This window comes from Lathamus discolor, chromosome 6 (assembly GCF_037157495.1).
Source record: "Lathamus discolor isolate bLatDis1 chromosome 6, bLatDis1.hap1, whole genome shotgun sequence".
NCBI classification, from domain to species: domain Eukaryota; kingdom Metazoa; phylum Chordata; class Aves; order Psittaciformes; family Psittacidae; genus Lathamus; species Lathamus discolor.
The window spans coordinates 26,029,580-26,044,415 of NC_088889.1; the positions used below are offsets into that span (position 1 = coordinate 26,029,580).

Genomic DNA, 14,836 nt, shown 5'->3' on the forward strand with positions numbered 1-14,836 from the left:
CTGCAGAGCCACAGCAGTATTTACTATACCTGGCTGAGCAATGACAGCTCTATGATTTAGAAGAAAAACAGCAACAAGTTCCAAATTACATTTGTAATGTCAGTGTCACTCAGCATCCTTCCCCATTCCACTTCTTCCCATGTGACATCCTAAAACAGATTGCAAGGAATAAATAGCATTCTCAGCACATAAGGGCTATGAATTTCAGCAGGCTACCATTCAAACCCTCATTTAGCTTTCCTCCTATGGTAGAAAGCCCCTTAGTCTGCACACCAATTGTGTAGGTGGTATGAGGACGAAGCCCTACACTTAATGTCTGGACAGCATGCAACCTTTCACCTGAAGGAAGTTAGTGCACCACTGACCTGAGCAGGTGGAGACAACAGCAGCAGCACTTCTAACTGAGGAATTACAAGAGTTGACTCTGGTGGGATTATTTTTGGCAGGGAGATAAATCAGGGTTTATTATTTTCTTGACCGTATTTTGACAGTTTACTTCAATGGACCTTCAGCACCTCACAGTCTTTATCTTCTGCAAGTGAGGGAAATGCTCTTATCCCCAGAGACTAGAGAGTTACACTAACATGCCTAATCCCAGTGAGACAGTAAGCAGCTAGTTATTTTAGTTTTAATAGATTTTTAGGATCTTGGCCTTGTGTTTGTATCTTGAGAAATAGATAAAGAATGAAGCTCAAGTTCTCAAGCTCAGTGTTAGCACAGGAGCTGAATCATCATCTACTGATTCATCCCCACTCACCTGTGCTTTCAAAGTCCACAATGGTCTGAAGATGAGGAAGGCAACAACTGAAACCGGAAGAAAGAAAATTCAAAAATTACCCTGTGCATCTAAACTATTAAAATGTCAAAATATTTCTAAGACATTGGTGCTCATGTGCAATAAAACAGATTTTTTTCAAATTTTGCCCATAGATTATACACAACAGAGCTGCCCAGAGGAAATGTGTAACTGAGCTGAGAACTTGCACCTCGCTCTTTTGGACCAGCTTAAATTTTCCTGACAAGCTGCAGGATAGATAAGGGAATGGAGGCTGAGCAAGGATGATGGCTGTGTCAGCACAAAATGCAGTAAAACATTCTGGTCACAACATCTACTGTGTTCCCTTGATCTTTTAGGTACATTATGAAGAAGGCCCAGAGAAAAGCTTTTAGCAACAGAGACTATTTTCGTCATTCTCATTTTGGCTTCCCCCGCCCAAACCCCTTTTCAAAGAGGAAAAACTAAAATGTCTTTTGCAAGCTCCAGTGATACAGCATGTTTTGCTAGAGCTGTCGGTCTTGCCTACAATGACCTGACTTGTGTCAGTAGGGAAAAACAACCCTGAGACTTAATCAGTTTCATAGAAGAACATTTGTCACTAAAGGAGAAATGGTCTAATTGAAAAGAATGCCAGTAAACAGCTCATGGCTGGGATCTCAGAACCCAGAAAGCCACAGTGTGGAAACAAAATTAATCCATCAAAGTCACACTTTGCAAAAACCCTGAACAAGTATTTTATTTAAAATGGGTTTAGACTGCCTTTCAGTTTTCTTTCATTCTCTATTTCTGATAAAGTTTAAATGCATCTTTTACCACTCTAGACAGCACCAATTAAACTTGATTTCTTGCTTAAGCTCCTCATGACTCCACTTGACTGTCACTTTTAAGACTATTTTGGTTAGAGCTATAAATTTCTGCTTTGTTTAGAGAGAAAATGTAGCTTCCACTCAAACAACCTACCTTGCAGCTCGTGAAAATACACATACAATTCCCAAGCCCTGCCAAATAGTTAGTTTGTCCAACATTTGTATTTTATCCTTAAGAAAAGTTAGTATAATTCTTTTTATCCTGTAAGTGTATGAAGGATGGATTGTCTCTTATTACTTGATTATACAGTGCTTGACATAATAGTCTCTTGATTGTAATTGCATAGGCCATGCATATTGCATTACCTGCCTAGCTTTACCAAATATTATGCTTTTTTATCCTTAGCTTTTTTTTCCCTTTGGATATGAAATCTAAAATTTCTTATTCATAGGCCAGACCCTGGGCTAGAATACCTCACTGCACAGCTAAGCATACCTCATGCATTGGATGAAGTCCAAATAGTCCCCTTCCTTTCTCTAAGATCAAGAGCAAATATGGTATATTTTGAGCTTTCCGAGGCCAAGTATGTTGTTTAAGTCCGAAAACATAGTTAAACAGCTAAATGCATGCTCACCCTCTTGCAGACCCACCTCAGTCAGAACGCTTTCTTTTGACATGCATGTGGCTGCCTGCACTTCACTGCAGTGTCACCAAGAAACGTCCCCTGCATCTTGAGAGTCTTTGTGGAAACCACTCCAGCCTCTGTGATTCCAACCGTAGTCCTTTCAGTCCCCTAGGCTTAGCAGGAGATAAAAGCCCTAGCTCCTCAGCTCCAGGGAATCTGGTATTCACATTCAGGTGCCCTCCAGTGTTTGCAGATAGTTTGTTACTGTAGGCCCTCCCTTTCTCTTGCTAGTCCTTTCTCCTTACAAAGCCTCCTTAAACTGAAACAGAGCAAATGTCTCAGTATATAGTATTCAGAAATTACTACAAAGCCGGTGGGCTCCACCTCATGTTTCTACAGGCACTGACATCACAGGTATCACATCTTAAACACTCTTCAGTTTATATGTATACTCACTTGCAAGCCAACGCTATTTATCAATTCACACAAAAGATCTATTTGAAAAAGGCACCATCCTTGCCACAAACAACCTTGACACATCTGCACCGACTTCCGGTAGAGCCACCCACGCTAGCTACACACTGACACTTACAGATTGCTTTGAGTCTTTTCACATTCTCTTGCTGTGTGGATAATGCTTCACACAACTGCTGAAAGAAACAGCTCTTCCTGGAAAAACAAAGAGGAAGGCTTCTAAGAGGCAGGACTGCTCTGAGAGTTCAGTGCACTGCTACAGCTATTAACAAGCCAACAAGGAAGTACTTCTCGGAGACACCCACTTCATTGCAGAGCCCACTCACTCTCTTCAGCAGGTGGCTAACTTGCAAGAGCCTACAAGAAGCCTCATGAATGCAATATTGCTGGCAGATGGCAACAAGCAAAGTCTTTTTTTCAGTGGGACTTTCAGAGGCTGGTGACAGTCAGATTTTGATCACATTTACAGCAGTACAATCTAGGATGATTCCTTTAAGGTTCTTGGTTGCTATACAGATGCTGTAACATTAGTTGTACTCCACATAAGAACGTTTCCTCATTGCATCAGTGATAAAGGTACCGTGGGCTGTCTGGGCAGGTTTTGACATTTGTGGCATGCATAATGCAGGGGACTGCATAGCTGTCCCCCAATACTGGGGGTGGAAAAGGAGGTAAAAAATAAGCAGGAGCACAAGAGAGAAAGAGACATGTCTACAGTGCCTTGGGGTATACAACCCTGGCTGAGGATCGTACATCAACAAACAACAAACAGAATGAAGTGAGACACATCATAGAACAAGGGAGAAAACAGCAACTAAACCTGAGGACATCACAGAGCCTCATGCTGCAGTTAGGTTTACCGTTATTATTGCTCAACCTATTGCCTGTTGTCCAGGCAATAGAGCATGGGAACCAGGAGAGGATCAGTTCTGAGTTTTAGCACAGGCTGACAGGGAGACCTGAGAAAGTAGGCACTAGGGCAGCAGCTCCTCAGAAATGCAGAAAAAAAAAGATGAAAAAAACATAATATAGCTCAACTTGCCTCTGAATTTTTTTCCTAATTAATGGTGGTGTCAAAGTCAGGCTTTTCCCTCACTGCTGTAGCTGAATTCATCAATTTTTCTCTGCTCCAGCCCTATGTGTGTCAGGCAGGAGTTACCCACTGCATTCAGAAGTTATCATTTTGACATTCATCAGCATTTTCACTCCTCTCTGGGCTCTAGTGAAAGTTTTCATGCCATGGTTTATTTACAGTACATTCAATTCATGCCTCTAGCCATCCTAGGACATCCCACACACCAAATCTTATAAAAGCTTTAGGGCTCATTTTAAACTTACTGATGATACACAGACTGTGCTATCTGGTGGTGGAACATCACATTTAATTGCCTTACACATCTGAATCACATTAAAATTATTCACTAATTTAGACAAATACAAACTGCAGATAAACTACCCATCTTGATCCTTGTCAGTATAACCTACCCAGCAGCTGCCACAACCTGCTCTAAATTCTATTTAACAAACTAATTTCCATTTGACTGCTGTATTGCATTGCTTGCCTAGGAAAATAGCAGAGATTCTTCCTGTGCCACTCATTTATCTTTGCACGTATACTCACACCCTGATTAGGAGGAAGATATTTTCTACCAAAGATATTTTCTAAACCTGCAAACTTGCATGCATTATTCCCAATACTTAAATCATTACAATTTCCTTATCATTAAAAACTTTGTATTAATAATTTTGATGAGTTTCAGCCCTTCACCAAGAGCATTTGATATGAAACCTGAGAAGTAAATTCGCTGCATTATAAAAGCCGGATGTGCATTTTTTACCCCAGCCACATTAAATGCAGGCTGCCAACACACAAATAAAAGCTTAATTTAAAGAAAGCAAGCTATCAGTACAATGACATTGGAGTGAGGAAAAAATGAGTCAGTTAAGAAATGTAATTCCTTGAAAGATGAGGGGCTCATTCACCTGAAATGTTCTCTTTGCACAAGGCGCTCCTACCTGAAACGGCTGCCAGTTAGAAACTGGTTCTTGTGCAGCCCACAGCAGAATTCATTTTTTCAGGCTGTCATCCAATGTGTTCTGCCTCCTGGAGTATGGGATGGACTGATTATTTCCCTCTTCATAATAAAATTACAGGGTAACCTATTAGCTCGATTTCTTTTATTTATTACACTAAAGTGGTCAAAACATTTCCTGAAAATGGTAATAGAATATAAAAACTCATAGGAGTCTGCTTTCCCTCCCTAAATACAAGGTTTCCCCTTCTGTAAAGAAACAGTTATATCACAGGTTAAGATGGGTCAAAGATCCATCTTAAAGGTACTGTAATACATGACTGCATACCTATGCTTTGGAACCAGGTAGACTACATGACCAGTGGGGATTACCAATGCCAGCAAGACTTCTCACTGCGATTGCCCATAAATATGTCCTGAATGTTTAGTCCAGGGCCTGCACATCCTTTTAAAATGTCTGCTACCAGATCCTCCAAAACCCAGTAAGAGTAATTCCCAAAGTACAGACTGAGAAAGCTGGGTCCCTGCTGTTAAGAGGACACTGCTCTGGCACACAGTCTTCTGGCACAAAGGACCTGAAATGTAATCCCACAGCTGGAGCTCTCCTAGGAAGTTACAGAGTGAAGTGGCAAGTGCATTACGTATTTCTCATCCCTATGTCTTCTCCTGTGAAGTCATCCTCTGCAAACAAGGCTTCAGGACCTTCTGTTCTATAACTAATCTAAGAAAAATAACATATGTTTTTTACCTTTACAGCGTGTTACAGGAAGAAAGCACAAGAGGTTCAAGCCTATCACCTATGTCCTAGACACACAGAGGTGAAAGCAGTACTAAAGAGAAACCAAGTTTTATCATCTCTCTGGTTGCATATGCCATAACACCATAAAATGTTCCTAAATAGTTGCCTAGACTATGACAGGCTGTTCTGAAGGCTAGTTTCTGGAAAACTAGCCAGCACACCTAGATGAACAGGAAAGAATTTGTCTCATGTATTCACAAATGATCCTATTGGTTGATGGAAGATGGTGCTCAAAATAGAGATCAATGATGCCACTATTTTGCTGATATGTACTTAATAACTTCTCAGCCATTGCTACTATCACCACACTTTGGCACACTCTCTACAGGCCAGACAAACTGGTTTCTTTGTGGTTATGCTCCTAATGAGAAAGGTGCACTACAGGAATTCAACAATGCGGTGGTCCTTGTCCTGAAGAGCCACTAAGGACCGACAAGGAGAAACAGACACAGAAGGAAAAAATAACAAGAAAATATGGGGCAGTTTAAAACAATGCTTGAGATATATGGCAGAAGTTACTTTTAAAGGCAGAAAGAAGAAATATGTGCAAGAGCTGGTGAGGGTTAGACCTGTGCAGTGACGTTGCGTGAGAACCGGTATCGGAATTCCTGTTGAGTTGTCTGTGTCTGACAGACTTCAGTATGGATGGGACTGTGCTCTGCGTGAATCTAAAAATAAATCACCCAGATAAAGTAATAACACTTCAAATGTACTTAATTGTCATGATTTTTCCTCACAGAGATCTAGAGTAGTACTTGCTCAAAAGGGAATGATTGTAGAATGTGAAATGTAAGCATTCAGAGAGAAAATTAATGTCTAATTATGAATGCTAAAAATAAAAACAGAGCTATTAATTTCAGGAGCAAATGATAAGCCCTTACTTTCTGAAGAAAAATAACACCCCTCTAGAAAATGTCTGAAGAATCCATTGATATTTTTGTTATAATTAACTCAAATTACTGCCAAAATTCTCCTCTGACAAGTTATCTTACAAAACTATTTTGTATTCCCTCGTGCAGTTGCCACGTTCCAAGATCTCAGGTTTAAGAATAATTCATGCAAAACTAATGGGAATTTAATAAACTAGAGGAGTTTGGTGGAAAGTTAAGTACAGATGGACTTCCTACCTTGAATAAAAATGCTATCATAAGATTTCAGTGTAGATTGTGAAGAATATGATTTCTTTTAAAGGTCTCCCTTGACAGACACTGAAGTAAAAGACAGTTTAAAACATGCTGAGAAAGTCAATATCCTTTGGTTTGGGTTTTTTTTTTTAGGACTGCAGTCCCCAGCATCCTTTAAAATCCATGGAAAATGGGAGGGTAGAGAAAAAAGTGAAGAAAGGAGGCTCAAGTCTACCTGTTATTTGTTCCTGCAGCAACATGAACAGAACAGCAATCCCTACACTGCCAAGGCCCAGACCATCAAACAGTCAAACAGCAACAGGAAAGTAGGAGTTTTCATTTGGTGGAATACCGATTCCAAAGGCCACTTTGTATGTCAAGTATTTGTATGAGCACGCTCAGGTTTGGACACAGGATTTTTGTTTTAAAGACCTGTGAGTATTGGCCAAAATCCACGCATTCAAGCCAAGGGCTGTGTTTTGCCCAGCTACTAGTAACATTTTCCTCTTATAAAAAAGGACATATTTGTCTGCTATCCCAGTGGCATTTTGTTCATTTGCACCAAAGAGAGCGTTCAATTTAAGCAATTGCAAAAGTAAGAGGAGAAATTGCCAATTCCATCAGAGAAACTTCATCAGACTTTGCATTTGCAGACCTCCCTCTCTCTGAAGGGCATTCAGAATGCATCAAATAGCAAAAGTCCCTGAAGGCGCATAATTAATGCAGTAGTTCAGCTACTGTGTTGAAAAACAAGGAAAACATTCTATACAACATTAATAAAAAGATTATTAAAAATTGCACTTCTGAAGTAGAGACCAGAGGTCCAAATGTAAATTATGTCAGACACTGGAATCCCCAAAGCATTGTCTTTATTTTGTTAATGATACAATGTCTTCACTGCCTTCCCTGTAAAGCTCTCAAAATGCCAATTACCCAAGGAAGTACACAACTTCTCCAGTGAATTTTGCAATTCACCTGATGTTGAAGCAGCCATGACCAGACTGCTATAGTAGCATCAGAGTTTACTAATTGAAAATTAAAGTACTGCAGGGCTGTGCTACAAGCACAGCCACAGACCTGTGGCAAATTTACATTGCCTTTTATAGATAGGTGCAGTATGGGCCAAAGAAAGGCTCTCAGCTCTGGCTAGCATGGCAATCCAGCCTGAGCAAGCTAGAGGCAGATTTATTAGCTAGAGACTGTCACCAGTCTGCTGCAGCTCCATGTCTTTAGCAAGGTCACAGGATGAGCACAGTGAGGTTTGTCCATTCAAAAAGGACCATGGAGCAACCCCTAGCTGTAGTAGCTTGAGACTTTGATGAGAACAGAGGCACTGCTCGGGTTCTTCCTCACTCCAGCCAGCCTGCTGCCCAGAGACTGTGCTCACCTAGCAGGTATTTTGCCAGCTTCAGAGACTTCAGCTTGCTGAAGCATGAGAAGCCCCAGCCTGCTCATGGTTCCCAAAGCCACCCTCTTGACCTCTTGAAGGGCACAACAGGCTGTTCAGTAGCAGACAAGGCTTGTGAAATTTACTAGACGCTCGCACTTCTTTTATTTGTGTCTCATATTTGCCCTCACTTTTCACAGCCAAGCCAGCTGCTTTTCCTGATACAACAGTCCTGTGTACACGTCTGTGAAGAGTACTAAGCATTTCACATATCCTTCTCTTGTTTGATGACTAGCCACATCCATTCTTCTCCATATTCAGCTTGCCTTTCTCATCTTCTCTTCTGCTACTTTTTCACCTGATGTTGCTGCTTATCCTCCGAGCACATTCTCTCCCTTTTCCTTCTAACCTCCTACAACTCTACAAAACTTTCGCAGATTGTGCTTCTTGCTGCGTGCTGCCACCTTCCCTCCCACTCCACGTATATATCCACAAAAGTCAGTGCTACATAAAAGTATTGTAGAATTGAATCTTGCAATACAGGTTTGGGGGGCTTGGTATAGGTCTTTGGTTTACATGGTAATTTAGCACCAAGAACATCTGTATATAGTCAGAGCTGTACATACCACACATCCTATAGAGATCATGCAATGACTCAGGTATCTTTTTACATGAGGGTGCAATTCACCTGAGTATTCACCAACAGCCATTTAGTTTCTGAGATAATAAAAACTAGGAAAGAACCCAAACTGAAGAGAGTTTGAGATCAGCACCAGTGAACTGACAGCAGTGTTATTTCCTTTGCACTTGCCGAGGGAACCCTGTCTCTTTTTCCCCTCACCAGTATTACAATCTCTCAGGATTTTTGTTTTTTAAACCTCTTGTGTTTGATGTTTGAGAAAAGTATGGATGATTAAGATTTCACTTCATTGCTTTTGCCCAGATTCAGAGGACACCTAGAGGGTCAAAACATTATCTGTTTGAGGTTACAACAAATAAAACTTAGTCCATGTCATGTCTACAGTTCACAGATTGCATGTTTCATGTTAATGGCATAATAAGCATTTTCATTTTTGTACTAAAACAGTATATGATTTGAAATGGTCTCTGCATTTCAAGTAATTTTATTTATTAAAAGAAATAGCAAAGATGTGAAATTAACCATCCAGACTGGCTGTGGCTAATGGATCTTTTATCTTGACATATAAGAAACAAGAAAAACTTGCCTTAGCAAGGCAACTCATCTGCTTTATAAGGTGTGACATTCTTTACCTAGTACTCAAATAATTTCCTATGCACTATGAGGTAGAAGGGCTCTAGAATTTCCTTGTATTATTTACTGAGGATGTAACAAAGGAGGTGGTTATACAGTAATATTATGCAGTAAAACACAAAAAATAACATAATTCATGGGTGATGTATTTAACGATATTCTGAGGCACTTCTTTGCTACTTCCTTATATGAAATTGGTAACAATCTGAACAAAGGAAAATTGCTTTCTTAAACTAACCACATCTGTACCAGGCACGGTATGCTTATGCACAAGGTGTACATAAATAGCTCTTCTGAGGACACACTTCAAACAATTTGTCAATATAAATCTTCCTCAGAACTAAGAAGGATACCTGAGTTTTATGGCCCTGTTAATAGAAATTAGAGACAAATGGAACAGCTGAAGCTGTCTGGACTGTAACTTTGGTGAATTTCAACCTTCTCCAAAATGTTCCTGCAAGAGTTTTTAGATTAATTTTAAGAGGCACTAATCCAAAATGGTGAAGATATAGGGAGAATTATATCTGGATAAAGCTTTATCAGTTCTGTGCAGTATATAGGTACTTTATGGTAGGCTTCTAAATAAGCTTGCGTAGAAGGATATCCAGGGACTGGGAAAGAGAGGTGTATAAGCTTAATTCCTTTAAACCTCCATCTGAAACCAGCAAATGGAGCCCTACTTCCATCTAAAGATCCACCATTCTCATTATAGACTAGGCTGCTCTGTCCCAGCTTGGAATCATTCCACACTTGCGGCAGAATTCACCAAGCTCTGGGCACGGGCCAGTTTGTCACACTGCCACTGGAGATCAAGTGCTTCTAAAATTACTTTATCTTCCCTTCATAAATTAATCTTCTGTATTTCCACCTTTTGAAGTGTGAAAACACAGATATATGACACCCTGCACAGAGTTGTGAGTCATGAAGAGATAGGTGAGAGATTTATCAACGGGAAAGTGCCAAAGGCTCTTTGAAACTCCTGAAGCTACGTTTACGTTAGCAAGCAGTAAGGCTTAACAAGAGTAAATTTGTAAAGTCTGAATCACTTCTGAAAATGCAGCATCTTAACCTACCTGCATTTGGTAGGGGTAGGGATAGTGTGAACTATCTCCAGTCTAGTCCCACCTGCTGGGACATGTTAAGTATGGTCTTTGAGCACACCCTCATTTAGGTTCATTTGAAAGAAGTACAGTTTATGTGCTATGTGAACCAAAGCATTATAAAAGTGGCAATAACTGGGAGACTTTTTGTTCTTGTCATTATTTATTCCCCAAAAGTACACTCCTGACAAACTAAGACATAGATGTAGGTACACCTTGTAGGTGCATAATACAAAGGATCTGTAAAGGTGCTGTAATGGAAGGTAGACAGAAAAGCAAACAGAGATTAAGAAAGAGTGGAGAACCTCCAAAAGGAAGAAGCCTCATTAAAACTGTAAAACAGAAAAACAAGAATGGCGTGCAAAGTGCTCTGGCATTTCTGGCTACCTTTCTAACGACAGCTGGAATGAAAGCCTGAATGCCACAAGACAGAGCACAGCAATATTAAATTTATTGAAGGGAAGATGAATGTAGAGTGAGCATATAGAGTATTATATATTTAAATGCAAAAGACAAAGTGATGAAACAAGGACAGAAAAACTGAAAAGAAAATGGTGAGGATGACAGAGTCTTCATCTTTACATTTGCTTGTCCCCTACAGAAAGAGGCATCCCACTGTAATGCCATACCTTATTTCCATGATTAGGCCTATAGCTGAAATATAGTGACTTTTCAGTTGAGTGAGCACAATGATTTTAATAACTGTCTGCTAATTAACAGGTTTTTTGAGATAAAGATGGTTGAATAGCTTGCACCCTCTGACACCCCGAATTAATAACGCTTCAGTAGCAAATAATAAAGTGGTAGAGATTGGAATTATTAGTGGCTTGATACAGTAGAAAATACATTAAAATGAATCTGACTTGTTTATCTATGCAAGCTAGACCATTTCAACATGCTAAAGATCTCAGCTCTAATATATGATGCCCTTGAGAGCTCTATATAAAGCTAGAAGAACTGCTCTTAAACCAAGATTCAAAAATTTCTATATTATAACTTTATGAATAAAATTAATTAACCAACAATTCATTACATTCTAAAAGCATCATTGGAACACAATAATCCTTGTTTGCAGCCCAAACAGTATTTGTTAATTACAGAATCATGGAGCAATGTGGGTACTTTTTATTACAGTTCATTACATAAGATTACAAGGAAGAATTTGTCTTTGAATCATAATGAAAACTTAATAGACAGCACTATTCTAAAATATTTCTAAGGACTAAGTTTCAGTCTGTGTCTTAATTTTATATTAGAAAGAGATTTTAACAAGATAATGCTGTGAACATCATTTCACTGCATTATAAAACCTTTGGCTGAATCTCATAATTAAAACTCCAGCCATCTTGGAGATCTGACACAAATGCAGTCCTAATTTTAATATTCTTCAAGATTATACAGTTTCAAGTTTCTTTTATTTTTCTTTACTACCTTTAATTAAACTTTAGCTTTACCCTCACCCACTTAAAATAGTCTAAAGAGGAATAAACACTAAACATCAGAATCATGCCTTCGGACATAAGTAAAAACACAGGTAGTATTACAAAATGCAGTAACTTTTCTATGCAATATGTGCAATGATGCCCAAAGACTGCTCTTTCAGATCTTTTACTCTAGCCATATGTGCTCTGAAATGTGGCTGAATGTGCTAAGAGCTCATTCAGTTACAGAATAGTCTTCACTTAAGCTGGGGCTTCACCCAATAAAGCATTCCTATCATGAGGTCACATTTATTTAAGTCCTTTCTCAACAGTATTTAATAAAATAACAGGCAGATAATGTCCTGTGGAGATAACAGGACTACAGTGCTGCCCATACAGACAAAACCGGCTGCCAGAAGGTTTAAAGAGCAATAGCACATTTTGAACTAAAATACCTGAAGGGAAGGACGTCTTAGAAAATGTTGTGCTGTCATTCATCCTGCACAGTGATAGGCAACTATTACTTCACTCTCAGCTGAACTCCTGACATCTATGAAGATCTCGTAGCTTGAATTAGGAGTAACTCGTCAAATCACTGAACCAGTTGTCATTTAAAGGGTCCAGCTGGCTTGTATGCTAGAGGCACAGTCATGAGAAGCGCAAAATTCAGGCTCCCGTCGAACAGATAATTGCAAAACAAGGAAGCAAGAAATTAAGAACAGTCTGAAAGTAACAAACAAAAGTTATTTGTGCTACACTGCATGGTTCATTAAAATGTAATGCCTGGTGTTAAAACTCATCATAACTGTTGATATTATGCTTAAAACCATGCAGCTACAATATCTTGGTCCACATACCAAACAATATAATTGTGGACCCCCAGTCTTGGTACAGACTTATTGTGGAACACATTTTGCTCGTTAATTAAAACCTGCCATTTGCAAGAGTGTTCTGAAAAATTTTCTCCAGGAAATCTGTTTTAACTGAGTATGTGGAAAAGGGATAAATCCCCCTTTTATTTGTGCCAATAAGAAAAGATCTGAAGAATAAAAAGATGCTACAGAGGAAAAATTGCTATTATATATGATTACTTGATTCCATGACAGAGACAATTTACTAAACACAATTATCCAGTGTATGTTAAAATATGTTTAAAGACTAATCAGACCAAAGCCAAAACAAACTTATAGCACTCACTGCAAGGTAACACATATCTATATGGACTCAAGGTTGGGTATATGGTTTATGTGATGCACAAACATAATTTTTTCAGTGATATTTATATATATATACACATACACCAATCAATATAAGTGAAGGGTATGCAAATTTCAAAGACATTTACAAGCAATCTATACATATGTAAAAACACAGTTACACCCTAATGAATTTTCTATTTGCTGCAGAATAGCCCAGCTCCTGCCTGAATGTGAAAAAGAACATCTCCTGCACTAAATAGTGTTATGACAATTTTCTGTGTCTGCATGACATCAAGAAGTATGGAGGAATGCATGTGTGTTCACAATAAATTAGGGCACCGTATTAAAAGTTTCCTCCCCAATTAGCAATTCCATAATAGTTTGCATACTGACTTGTCAAGAACAGGAGTAAAACAGTGAAATACAGAAACCATGTATAAAAAAAAGCCATTTATTTTTTCACTAAAAGTGTTTACAAATAATTTTGATTTGTTTATGTACAGTTGTAAATGTAAGTTTAAAACTCAACATTAAACACTGGGATTTCAAGAATGCAAATTTACTGACTTCAAAATTAGCTTCAAATTATCTGGCACACCTTTCCCTGGAACTCACAGAAGGCATTTTACAATAAATTGAGCTGGTGACAGCCATCCATTTCCAAAAGAAACATTCCCACCTGCCCTGTGATCTTCCCCCTTTCTGTGCACAGAGGCTGTTTTACCTTGAACTACACTACTGCCCCATCAACCCCTCAGTGACCAGGTCAGGGAGCAAACCTAGTGAAAATTAGTTTAAACCAGTGAAAAGAAATTCCAGGAAGATAAAATAGGCATTAATTGATCTGAATGTCATCCTCTGTTAAATAATATGTCCTCACCAACTTTTGGTAAGGATGAGAGAAAATTTCCTCAAGTTGCACCAGGAGAGGTTTAGACTGGGTATTAGGAAAAATTCCTTCACCAAAAGGGCTGTCAAGCGTTGGACCAGGATGCCCAGGGAAGCAGTGGAGTCACTGTCCCTGGAGGTATTTAAAAGATGTATAGACGTGGCACTTAGGGACATAAGGTGGACTTGGCAGTGCTGGGTTAATGACTAGACTTGATCTTAGAGGTCTTTTCCAATCTAAATAATTCTATGACGCAACCTGGTTTAAGAAAGCTGCACTGAAAAGCTCCATAAAAACAGCAATAATTTCATTAAGTTTAGCTACTCAAACCAGGGTGGGGCCAGATGAGTAGCAGAAGACAAGCAAAAAATTGTCACAGGCAGAAATTTGTTCACCAGGGCTGAGGGAGAGAGTAAACCACTTGCTAAGCAGCTAATGTCAAGACCATCTTAACTGCATTATGAAGCATACACTTAGAGGTCACAGAAGAAAAGACAATAGCCTCTTCTGCTTACCACATCACAACAAAATTTCACATTGCGTACCATGGTTTATTTCCTATGCCTTTGACAAACTAACAGGAGACATCCTGAAAAGTAACTCTGCTTGTTATTGCCAGATCTTGACTTCTCCAGCCCAATCACATGTTGCAAGGAGTGATGGCAAGACTGGGTGAAATATTGCATTCACACAAGCTTCTTTATGTGCAGACAAAGTGCGAATAATCCTAGCAGTATGATAGTTATAGAAAAACACTTTGCCATCTGAACTTCCTGTCACCAAAAGTGTTCCATCTGGAGAAAATTCACAGCCCACAGCAAAACCTTCCACCTGTGAAAATCAATAACAGTGTAACTCCTGATGCTGATGAGGAAAGTTCATTGTGATATACTGAAAAAGAATACAGTACCAAAAAAAAAAATTGTA

The 14,836-nt window shown here is 39.1% G+C and overlaps 1 protein-coding gene across 6 annotated transcripts in view; it reads right to left on the reverse strand.

The window, feature by feature from the left end:
* Positions 1 to 756: 756 nt before the first annotated feature.
* Positions 757 to 14,836, reverse strand: part of WDR25 (WD repeat domain 25) — a 79,162-nt gene continuing 65,082 nt past the window's right edge. For 4 of the 6 annotated variants that reach the window (XM_065685298.1, XM_065685296.1, XM_065685301.1 and 1 more), the window contains exon 7: positions 13,459 to 14,740. In XM_065685298.1, the coding sequence (XP_065541370.1) occupies positions 14,519 to 14,740 (222 nt within the window). In that variant the 3' untranslated portion in view covers positions 13,459 to 14,518. Of the gene's footprint in view, positions 805 to 2,802; positions 2,880 to 13,458; positions 14,741 to 14,836 lie in introns of those variants that run through there. The other 2 variants (XM_065685299.1, XM_065685300.1) reach the window with 2 other exon arrangements.